General features: G+C 37.7%; 1 protein-coding gene across 1 annotated transcript in view; it reads right to left on the bottom strand.

Annotated features, from left to right (window-relative positions):
* Positions 1-3,386: 3,386 nt before the first annotated feature.
* The window catches only part of LOC128986035 (WD repeat-containing protein 76-like), a 56,381-nt gene continuing 47,042 nt past the window's right edge, over positions 3,387-12,725 (bottom strand). The window contains exons 9-12 of the mRNA XM_054406124.1: positions 11,695-12,015; positions 6,119-6,237; positions 4,457-4,522; positions 3,387-4,224 (exon numbers count right to left, since the gene is read on the bottom strand). Of these exons, the coding sequence (XP_054262099.1) occupies positions 4,114-4,224; positions 4,457-4,522; positions 6,119-6,237; positions 11,695-12,015 (617 nt within the window). The 3' untranslated portion in view covers positions 3,387-4,113. The remainder of the gene's footprint in view (positions 4,225-4,456; positions 4,523-6,118; positions 6,238-11,694; positions 12,016-12,725) is intronic.

Here is a 12,725-nt window from a genome sequence, read left to right as displayed (position 1 = left end):
ACAAGCACAAAAACGTTTGAAGTTGCCACTCAGAAATTACATATTTTCCGAGTAAGAATGGTGAATCTGTTTACAAATAAATAAATGAAAAACAAACAACAATAACAAAGTACTTGACAGGTGACAGCTGTGCGAATTAAAAGCAGCACCGTCCGGGTCGGCGGGTGACGTCATACGCGCGACTGAGGCAACCTCTTTTTCTTTTTAATAGCCTTGGAGTCGATCTACATTATTTCGATTAGGGTGGTGGTGCGACTTAACTATCGACTCGTGATTCATCTACGAACACGAACAATGAAAAAAGTTTAGTTGCTCAGTTGCTGTGCCAGCCTAGTGGTTAGCGTCTTATGGTCTTACCACTTATTATTAACTAGCAGAGTACCCGTCCTTCATACGGGGTTGGCATCTATATACATAAATTTATATTTATATTTATAAATGTATACATAAATTAAGAAAAATTAAGAATCACCCTGTAATACGCTAAGCCGATTTTTGTGAACAGAACTCCTCCCTCTGGGGAATTAAGTGGGGGAATTAAAGAAATCAAATCAGTCTGTTCTCAATCCAATGTTGTGTGTTGTGTTTGTGATGTAGAAGTGATTATTAAGTTGTTTAAATATAGACCCTGTAATGTTGTACACGTTAATGTCAAAACCCCAGTTATTTAAACAACACATACAATTTACAGTTAGAATTGGGTCAACCCTCTTAAAAATGTCATTACATAATATACTAATGTAATTTATATTACAAATAAAGGGTAAAGAACTTATTTATATGCTAATTATTTAGTTAATCAATATAAATATATGGAGGATACACCACGTGGAGTATGAAAAATACTACTGTCGCGGTCCATAAACGTTCATTTGATCCAATAGAACTTGAACTGCGCAACACATTTTTTGAAGCTGCGGCCTCAAGGCAAATTTCCATTTGTCTGATTTGATTTTCAATTAAATCTATTTAAATAACATTAGGTTTAACGATTTGGTTGTGCCAAGCGAGATTTTGAAAGGGTGTCTTGACTCCAGAAAAGAGCCATCTAATTTCCGTATACACATGATAAAGGTTGTTGACAAACTTATGGGAGAAAGTATGTGTCAGAATGCTGATACCGTTTATTAAAAGTTGTTTTATTCTTTTATTTTGATGTTTAAACCAAATTTATTGAGAAATATGCGTAGGTTTCTTTTTAGAAGATTTTATTTTATTTTGATGTTCAGTCAAATTAATTGAGAAATCAAATTGTTTTAATATTACTGAGGTCTGCTATTCTGTGTTTGTGTATTTTTGCGTCGTGATGAAAAGTATCGTTCATAACGCGTACCGAAAGTTATTATTCGGCACTTGCTCCATTATTCCCGTCCTCGGCTTCGCCTCGTACGTGAAAATAGCTCTCACATACTCGGCTTCGCCTCGCACGTGAAATTGGGCCAATTGGGGTTCCCTGAGTGAGGCGAAGCCTCACACAAAAGCCTTGGGCGCGCAACGGAAAATGCCACTTTCGGTCCTAGTAATGAAATATACTATTTTGAAAAACTCATTAAGTGTTGTTTACCCTATAATATGTGTTGTTTAAATACAATTTAAATATTAACAGCTGTTTCATTAAAAAGTAGTGAACAATTATCCATATGATGAAAATGTAAACAAATCTGGGAAGGGAACTTTAAAGGCTTCTGGGACAGAGCCCTAAGGTAATTTACTTCGTTTTTCTTTTGATGGCTCATCTACAGTCAGAGACTATTCTTTGGACACCCCTACCAAGTTTCTAAGGCCAGTCGTTCTTTCAAATTAGTGTAGACAAAGTTTCCAATCAAATATTTAGATTTCCCATGTTAATCTTATGGAAGAAAACCCAACTTTAATAGAAGATCCTGCCCAAACCAATAAAGATTTCAAAAAATGAAAAACACTTTGCAAAGCTACAGATTAGGACCATTTTTTTTTACACTATAATCATCAAAATCGGTAAAAAAATTAGGGAGGGGTTCTGTACATTAGTCTATAACAGTAAAAATGTGTATATGATTAGGTTAGTTCATTTTAGATCAGTATGTTAATGTCAAACAAGGATACAAAAGCCTGGCTTATAAAACTATGGTTGTTGAATTTTATATTGCACTGGTAAATTGGTTTGCACTGTATTCATAATTTTTTTGTTTTGACAACTAACTTCACACACTGATTTATAATCTACCTATGTAAACCTCAAAAGTACATTATAATAAGGAAACAGAATCAGAAATTCATTTTTGGAAAAAAAGTTTAAAATATTTCTTACCATTTTTGTAGGTTTTGAAGATTCAGGTAACTTGACAGTTGGGTGTTCCTTATCACGTGTTTCTTTAAATTAGTAATAACAGTTTTGAAAGATAGTTTTTGTTTACACAAATCACATATTTCTATATATGTTTCAACAGGTGTAAAGAAACTAAATATTTCACTATGTTTTTTCCTCGATGAAGAAGCTTCAGATGAACTCATTTTTCTTGATACTTTATTAGCTAAAACTTTGATTGATTTACTTAAAGATAAACATTAATAAAAAACCAGAAGTATAAGTAAAAAGTGGCAAAGCAATAGGATAGGACTTGACTATTACCGGTTGGCATATGAAAGCATTTAAAATACGTTGAGTTTGAAAAATGTTGGTTGGCGTTGTGGGCGGGAAATATTGTGCATTGTCAATGTCTAGTGTCGGATGTGACTCATGTGAAGCGGTTGGTAATGCAGGTTTTGGATTCGTTGAACTGTGAATGCGCGTTGCACGCGCACCTTGTCACAGGTGATTTTGTAACAGATATCGTCAGAGAGAACGACGTGACGGCGCCGTCCGGTAGCAGTAACAGTCTAGTCTGCTGAGTCTCCCCTCCCTCCATTGTCGCACCATTGTCGAGGAGTGACTTACCGCTGTCACCGATATTCAAGTCACCGTTTTTTCGAAGCCTTATATACAGAGGAGTGTGACGGCTGGGACTGAACCTGTTAAGTTTGTTGGTCAAAGCTTTATGTTGTTGCCTGTGAATTACGCTAAATCTAAAATTAGTTCCTAAATTAGGCAAAAACAATTTGAATTTAATGTTACTTGTCTTTTATTTTATTTCTCTATTTTCTTCTAGGGGTAAATCGTTCCATGTACAGGTGCTGATGTATTTATTCGGGATGTGTTGGTTCTTGATACCACTGATTCTGTACTCTTTCCTGCTGAAGACTTAGAAACTCGCAATGAGGTATGTTAGTTCACATTTTTCTTAATTTAGACTTTTAGACTTAATTTAGACTATTAGAATCTATCCTGTCTAAAAATATATGTTTTAAAACATATGACATTTAATTTACCACAATAGAAAGAAGGTAAAAAATAAATACAATTTTTTGTTTAACCAAAAAATAATTTATTTATTACAAGAGGCTTATGGTAGACACAAGACTATTAACGAATTTCCCATATATGGAAAAAGCTATTTTATACTGTGGTTATTTCCAAATAAAATGAACAATAAAACACTATCTAACAGTAAAGACAAATCATGAAGATCAGTAGTTGCTTATAAAATTTTAAACTAAATCAATCAAATTGCTGTCAACTCATACAAAGGCTGTCATAACATTTTCACTTGCTAGTTCTAAATATTTAAATTGAATTTAAACTGTAACATTTAGATTTAAAATGAAGAGAATAATTTGTTTTTAACGAAGCACGACTGCAGTTAAACTTAGTCTATAGAATAACAATAATTACAAGTCAACGTTATATAACTCAAGTTTACTTAAATCTTTAAAACATCATGTTTAACACACACTTGAGGTGAGATAAAACAGAATAAAGACCTAATCCAGAACTCTCACAGGGACATAAGAAGGTTATATGTATTTGAACATACTATTGTCTATACCAGAATCTAGGAGGGCTGCTGTCGCTGGCTGGCGAGCTACTGACTTCACTACACCTTAGTGACAGGTATACTTTAAAAAAATCACAGCTACATCAGCATACCTAGATTCTGGCGTAGACACTAGCAGGTTCAAATACATACAACCTTTTTATGGACCATTGAGAGTTCTGGGTTAGGCCTTTATTTTAGGATTATAATCGTACAAAATTTAGTCAATGTACTGGCTGATGTACTGAGGAGTGGTGAAGATGTGAGCCTTTCCACTACTGTTGCCTCCCACTATGATAGGGAGTGTCGGGTGCAGAGAGATCACTGGTACCTGCACATACAGTAACAACATGCAATCAATGTACCTGTATAAACCTGCCAATACACCTGTATACCATGGGCCTAATGATATTAAAAATTTCTGTTGGTCAAACATAAATCATCCAAAATATAATGTAGTGCAGGCAAAATTTTATATGGAAATCTGCATTCAGTGCATTTATGTTATTGCTGTCATGTGTTTAATATGTATAAGTTACTATAAAACAAAACTCAGTACTTACAACTGTAGTTAGCTGCTCATCCATCAAGTCTTTGACCAAACGTCCTGAGCCGTTGTACATCTGGATCTAAAGCAAGGGTGGTATTTAAAAATTACAGATTTTTTATATAGCTTATTGGTTACTTACTTAATTAAACAACAAAAATTTTAATTTCTTATAATTGCAGTAGAAGATAACCTACATGTCATCCGACAAATCCTTTGAAAGATGGAATGTCATGAAATTGTGTGATATTTTTGTTTGGTTTGACTGTACATCTATACTTGAGAGTCTACTATACCTTACTTGGATCATACACACCAGGTTATAGACACCTATACTCTAATTTTAACACAATCCTTATCAAACATATAGTGTATCAACTGCTCTTTCCCTGTATACCTGTTTACTCATGTCTTACATATACAGTAGACTCTCTCTTATCCGGACACCTTTTAACCGGACTACACTCGGCGGAAATGACATCTCTTTAACCGGACATTTTTTATCAGCACATTGGTTTAACCGGACTAGATCGGCAGAAGTGGGCAATACGGAAACGACTGTTCTCGTGGGAATGATTTGAGACCACTGATCACATGTCTAAATACAATGCTTTCTTAAATTTAAGTCGAATATCACAGTAAACAGTCCGTTTTAACGAGTTTTTACGGACATCGGTTTACCCAAAAAACTTGTTATCCGGACTGGCCTCGGTCCGGGGAGTCCGGATAAGAGGGAGTCTACTGTATTGGGAATGGAATTCAATAGCTAGCTAAGTGGAGTGAGTATTAACTGATCTTAAATTTTGCCTTTAAAGTAGGCTTAGTGGTGTTTTAACTTTCTCTTAAGGGCCTTGTGGTGACTTTAAAATGGTAAAAGTCAATTTGATGATTTTTAACACATTGTCAAAGGGTATTAGGGAACTTTGTATTGTATAAAAATGTTTATTGATGTCCACAGAGGCCAAAAACAATATCCATTCAAATTTATATAGAGGTCTATGTATTTTGTACATGTTAGCATGAAAACTCAAATAAAAATTATCAAATGCACTTGGTACAAACGTAAAGCTACATTTATAAATGAGTTCGCAAACCAGCATGATCAGCCTATGGAAACAGAGTTAGGGAATTCTGAATAAGTGGATTTCTTTAACAATTTATAACAGTATTGATAGCGAAATTGTGGCAATCACGGTTGATGTTTGGGAAGCTCTAACCGCAAATGATGTTGGTGTTATGGTCACAATAACGAGAGATGATTACGATGTTGCAGCGAATGTGGGAATGATAGCAACGTCGCCGCAATCACAATGGACGTTGACTATGTTGCTGCAACATATTAATGCATCTGAAATCTTCTGTATTCTTCATGAACACGTGACTAACTTTGCCAACATTCTCAGTTACATAACTACCTTTGCTGAAGTTTGTGGTGTCATCACCAGCTTCTCCACTATTTGTCCCAGGAAAAAGGGAAAAATAACGAATACAACTCTAAACAATAATTAAGTCTCACCCATTCATGAAAGTTAAAATATCCTGGAACCATTTGAGCACCCTATATAATTTTTATACTTAAGTTGTTTTATTGCTTTACTGCAAGTTTTTGGTCTTTTACTCTTCATTTACTCCACAAGTTAAAACTGCAAATAAATTTTGATAATTAACAGCAGCTTACCCGGCGTGGCTGCAGCAGGCTCCCCACGAATATCAGATCAGAGCTATGAGTATGCCAGATTGCCTTGAACACAGATAGCCATCTGCCAGTGTGATTGTCATGTAGAATACTGTGTAACTCTGTAACAAGTCAAACATTCATCTCTAACATATAAAACACTGGTACAAGTACCTAAAGTTGTAAAAAGTGACTATGTCCTAGAAAACTACAGTCCGCCAACAAGGGAAATATTGCCTCGGTTGAGATCAAGAACATTAAAACTTCTCATCGTCAATTTGTTGTCTTGTTAGAATGGTTGGGTATGGGTTTCAAAGGGGTTTCATTTAGAGATTGGACACATGGATGCTTTAAATGTACATAAATCATATTTAACAACCAAAAATATGAGTCTGAATACCCATCTTTATTATGATTTTTTTTTTATAAAGAAAGAAAATATAATAGAGTGCATAGCGTGCTGGTGGCGCTGCCTACGAATTGACAGGCAAAGCTCTCTTAAAGTACTTAATGCTTTTTACCATGCGGTTGGCATTCTGGGTTATAATAGTATGTTTTCTGTGGCGTGACTTTCTTGACTTGTCATTTGCAAAGTCAGCATCACTGTAGGAACGGAGTCAGTCACTGAGCAATAAGTCAGTGAATAATCCAATGTCCCCTTCAAATACCGGAATATTCTCTTGACATCACTCCATGCTTGCATGGTAGGATTTTTTAGCTTTTGTGCTACCATATTCACTGCACAACTTATGTCTGGTCTCGTATTTGTTATGTACATCAGACTGCCCACAGCTTCTCGGAAGGGAACTCCTTTACTCAAAGGCTTGTTTTCCTCCACTGTATCTTCATGCTTTGTGCATAAAGGCGTACCAACTGGATTGCATTCTGACATCCTGTACCTTTCAAGTACACTCTTGATGTAAGACTTCTGACTCAAAGAAATCCTGCCCTCTGCTCTATGAATTTCCATTCCAAGGTAGGTTTCAGGATCGGTAACTTTCAACTTGAAGTCTTGTTCCAATTGTGCAATAAAATTAGACATCTCTTGTTGATTTGAACCAGCAATCAGACCATCATCACAAATATTATTACATGCAAATTTTGAACCGTTCTTGTTACAAATAAACAAACATGGATCCGCAGTACTTTGGCTAAAACCCTTCTTAAGCATACTTTCCATTTGACACTTACTCCAACACCTTGGACTTTGTTTCAGACCATACGAACTGCGTTTCAGTTTCCAAACTCTTCCACTTTTGTCATCATAACTTTCAGGTTGCCAAGTATAGATATCCTCATCTAACTTACAATACAAAAATGCAGTTCTTACATCAAACTGTTTTAAGTAAAGATCTTCTTGAACCGCTACATTCAAAAGACATCGAATGGTATCTCTTTGGGCTACAGGACTGAATGTCTCAAGTTATAATCCTCTCCATACTTTTGAGCATATCATTTTGCTACCAACCTTGCCTTTAAGCGTTCTGGATTTTGTTTTCGTGTTAGAACCCACTTTAGACCTATAATTCTCTTATTACGTGGATGTGGAACTAACTCAAACACTTCATTTTCATTTATTGATGCCGTTTCATAATTCATTGCAGCTTGCCAGTGCCACCATTCAGGACTGTTAACTGCTTCGTCGTAGGAGGGTTTCAGCAAGTAAAACATAGTCTTGAAGGTACGATGGTGTATGTCGCTGACGTTGAGGTCGACTGTAATCTTCATTTATGACTCTTTAATACATCATTTCCAACTGACATTACATCATTTTCAGCACAAACTGCATCATTTTCAATCCCCACATTTCCATTGTAACAGATTTTTTGTGGAAATCGAATGCACATTTCAACTTTATTGTCTTGAATTCCTTCATTCCATTGAGTAGACTCACCAGCATTTTCATCTTCTTTGTTTCCTTCGATCTGTTGAGTAAACATATCATTCAAGAATTAATCATTTTTCATAATTTCCTTGAAAATCTTTGCTTGCCACAATCTTTGGTGCAACTTAGACTCTATAGCCATCTTGTTCGTCACAATATAAAACTAATATGCCAGAAACCGATTTAGCAGACCATTTCTTCCTCTTCGGTTTTGGTACATGGACATAGCACTCAGCACCAAAAGGGTGAAAATGTTCAACGGGGGCAGGACCCTTTTGAAACCACAACTCGTAAGGAGTTTTATCATCAACAGACGGTCCAGTGTGGTTGATAACATGACAGGCAGTGTTCATGGCCTCAGCCCAAAAACTCAAGGGTAATTTCTTAGCATACAAAATGCTACGTGCTGCTTCTACTAAGGCTCGCATTTCTCTTTCAACGGACCCATTTGTTCAGGCGTGTAAGGCATGCTCGTTCTCATAGTGATACCACAATCAGAGAGTATTTTTTTCACTTTAGCATTACAGAATTCCGTTCTGCCATCACTCATGAACGATTTAACGACATGACCTGCTGTCTGACACTCATTGAGAAATGTTTTTAGATAATCACAAACTTCAATTTTCTCCTTAAAAAAAAAAACTCAACGAAAATTTTGTGTAATAGTCCTTCAACACTAGACAATAATGACTACCACCAAGAGAAATATTTTCCATTGGTCCACATAAGTCATCACTTGTAATCTCACCTGGACTTTCAGGTTTCACTGTTCTTGTGTGATAAGTTTCTCTGTGATGTTTCCCTTGTACACATCCCTCACAGAAAAAGTCATCCTTTTTCACAGATATGCCCCGATCGCCAAGAAACTTAAAAACATGAGCCTTGTTTTGAAGAGCAAAACACTCATGCAATTCTTGTATTTTTTTTTTTTTTTTTTACTACTCACAAGCTGTACAGAAGACTTACTCTGTAAAACTGACATTTTAAGTTCAAATAAGCCATTGACATTGTGTCCAAATAAATAAATAAATGTGGTATATTGTCCTTTATAAAAACACACTTATTTTTATCAGCTTTGAACGTATAGTCCTTTTCAACTAACCTGGAGACCGAAAGAAGATTTCTGCCTAGTTTTGGAATATACCATACTCCTTGCAATATCCAGACAATTTTTCTCTTACTAATATTTACAACAAACCGAATGTCACATTCTCCTTCAGCATAGATAGCTTCTTCATTAGCTACTGTAACTGAAACAGGCTTAGTATATTCCCATCAAAATATAGGTATCAAAATATTCCCTCTTGAAACACATGTGTTGTGAAGCACCAGAGTCAGCTATAAATGTACCATCACTATGTCCATCAGCTACAAAGCATAAAAATTGACTAGATTTCTTCTTGTTCTCATAAGAAGAATCCCCACCTCTTTTGTAAGTTTCTTGCTTCCTTGAATTCTGATTCTGAGGACACTTGCTTGCGTAATGCGGCCCTTTACAAATAAAACACTTGACCTTGGAACTGCTGGCGTAGTTTTTACCTGCCTTTACTTCCTTAACACAATTTGATGATGGTTTCTTATTTATTTGTAATGCATGCCCTCCACTTGTTGAATTTTTAGAAGGTAACCTTGACTCAGTAAGTCTGGTCCTTTCAATCAAAAGTTCTATACTTCTATCAGCAACAGGAATGATTTCTCATGTTGTCTACTAAACCTGGTTTGAAATATTCAAGGAGTTTTCCAGGAGAATTCAAGACAAATTCCTGAATCTTAAGAGCTATTATCGGAACCCACTCAACTAATCGCAACCCGCTCAACTAATCGCAACCCGCACAACTAATCGCAACCCGCTAATAATTATCAATTATTTTTATTTGAAACAACACTTTTCCAATGAATAATATTTTATACAACATAATATAAAAGTATAACTGGTAGGTAAGGCGACACCAGTTATCATCTCCCACGATTGTGGGAATACCGGTGAGCAAATCTTACAGTCTAGTCAAAACCTGCAACCGATCGCGGCAAAACAGGTTCGCATATTTTATGATTTCAGCGACACCAAAAATCGTTTCCCGCGATCGCGGGAACACTCGTGTGCATATTTTGCGGTTTGGGCGACACCGGTAATCGTCTCCCGCGATTGCAGCAATACCTGTGAGCATATCTTGCGGTTTCGGCGACACCGATAATCGTCTCCCACGATCGCAGCAATACCCATGAGCATATGTTGCGGTTTTTGCGACACCAATAATCGTCTCCCGCGATCGCGGCAACACCCGTAGGCGTATCTCGAGGTTTCGGCGACACCGATAATCTTCTCCCGCGATCGCGGCAATACCCGTAAGCATATCCTGCGGTTTCGGCGACACCGTTAATTGTCTCCCACAATTGCAGCAATCGTAAGCATATCCTGCGGTTTCGGGCACACTGATAATCGTCTCCCGCGATCGCAGCAATACCCGTGAGCATATCCTGCGGTTTCGGTGACACCGATAATCGTTTCCAATGCTTCCAATGCTTGTTTCAATTTAGACAACAAAAGCGGTGGTGTTTCTGTTTGGGTGGATTCCTGGAGTTTTCCTGGACATTTCAAGGTAAGGAAAAATTTCCAGAGTTTTCCCAGTTTTCCCGAATTTCCCAGAGAGTAGATAGCATGTTTCTTACACATTTTTAAATTCAAAGAATTCACTTGGCAATGTACTCATTCTGGACATTAGTACAATGTCAGGCAATGAATTGGCATCATGCTTTTGCAACTCCTCATTTATTTCCCAGAACATTAATTGCAAACGAGATAGGCTATGTATTGAACTAATTCCTCATCCTCGGTTACTTTAGCAGAAAAAAAAGTTCCAAAGTCCTATCCAACCTTTGACTTGAGGAGTGTTCATACACACCTAACAATTTTTGCCAAATTTCTTTTGCTGGGTTACAAGTTGCTGTCAAATCGACATGAGCATCATCTACAGCACTTAGGTACCATCAGGACCTGGACTAGAGAATCATCTTTCTCATATGCTCTTACTGCCTCATTGTGTGCCTGTTCTTTTCTTGATTTTTCCTCAGGGCTTAGACCACTCACATCGTCTACAGTGATTCTAGGCAAAATTCTTTGGCCCTTTGCAATGTCTAGGACCCCATGATGCTTCAACATCAATTCCATTTGCGTCTTCCACCTACGCCAGGACTGAGACCCATTAAGCTTTGATATTAGTACTTTCACATCCATTTTAGATTAATTTTCAGAGTTTACACAAAATTAAACTTACCTGGGCACCATGACCTTTTAAATAAAGAAAAAAAATGTAATAGATTAATAGTTGTTAAACTTTATTATTAACTGTGTTTACGGAAACTGTTTTAAGGTAAAACAATCATACACATGATTTAATTAATTATAAACCATGTGATTGTAAAAAGGCAGTGAGCAAGTTAGTTTCTTTCAATAATTTTAGAGTCAGTATTGGTTATGAGTTACACTGTTATCAGATTTCTAACCAACAGAATAAAACAGCTTCTCAATTCTGCTCTGTGTGTTGCACCTGTTTTACCTCCATTGCTTACCAGAAAAGTAAAACGGTTATGAACTTGTTTGACTGTGATTCACAATTAATATAAAAAAAGTATTAATATATGTGATATTTCAAAGATTGATATCAGCAAAAGTAGGAGAATGCTACTGCCCTACCTTTGGCTGTTGTGAGGTCAGAAGTATCGTATATGCGGATGCGGTCGTCATTACACGTGGCGACAGCCTTGTTGCCATCCGGAGAGAAGAATACACTTGTGAGCGCCTTGCCGCCTTGACAGAGAGTTGACACAGGCTCATCATTGTGCTTCTTGCTTGCTCTCAGATCCCACACCTTGGCCTCACCAGTGCCAGAGCCGGTGAGGAAGTACTGAGGTTTGGTAGGATGTATGTGGATAGTGCGCACTGACCGAGGGTGACAGTGGTACCATCGCTCAACTGACTTGGTCCTCAGGTCTACCACCCCCACATCCCCTGTACCTGTCACATACATCACACATACACATAGAGCTGGTGAGGAAGTACTGAGGTTTGGTAGGGTGTATGTGGATAGTGCGCACTGACCGAGGGTAACAGTGGTACCATCGCTCAGCTGACTTGGTCCTCAGGTCTACCACCCCCACATCCCCTGTACCTGTCACATACATCACACATACACATAGAGCTGGTGAGGAAGTACTGAGGTTTGGTAGGGTGTATGTGGATAGTGCGCACTGACCGAGGGTAACAGTGGTACCATCGCTCAGCTGACTTGGTCCTCAGGTCTACCACCTCCACATCCCCTGTACCTGTCACATACATCACACATACACATAGAGCTGGTGAGGAAGTACTGAGGTTTGGTAGGGTGTATGTGGATAGTGCGCACTGACCGAGGGTAACAGTGGTACCATCGCTCAGCTGACTTGGTCCTCAGGTCTACCACCCCCACATCCCCTGTACCTGTCACATACATTACACATACACATAGAGCTGGTGAGGAAGTACTGAGGTTTGGTAGGGTGTATGTGGATAGTGCGCACTGACCGAGGGTAACAGTGGTACCATCGCTCAGCTGACTTGGTCCTCAGGTCTACCACCCCCACATCCCCTGTACCTGTCACATACATCACACATACACATAGAGCTGGTGAGGAAGTACTGAGGTTTGGTAGGGTGTATGTGGATAGTGCGCACTGACCGAGGGTAAC

The sequence above is a fragment of the Macrosteles quadrilineatus genome, unplaced genomic scaffold (genome assembly GCF_028750875.1).
Source record: "Macrosteles quadrilineatus isolate MER2022 unplaced genomic scaffold, UCM_ALF_1.0 Scaffold_1__1_contigs__length_201487025, whole genome shotgun sequence".
Taxonomy (NCBI): Eukaryota; Metazoa; Arthropoda; class Insecta; order Hemiptera; family Cicadellidae; genus Macrosteles; species Macrosteles quadrilineatus.
The sequence above is the reverse complement of the archived record's forward strand: the minus strand, read 5'-3'. Positions and strand labels throughout refer to the sequence as shown.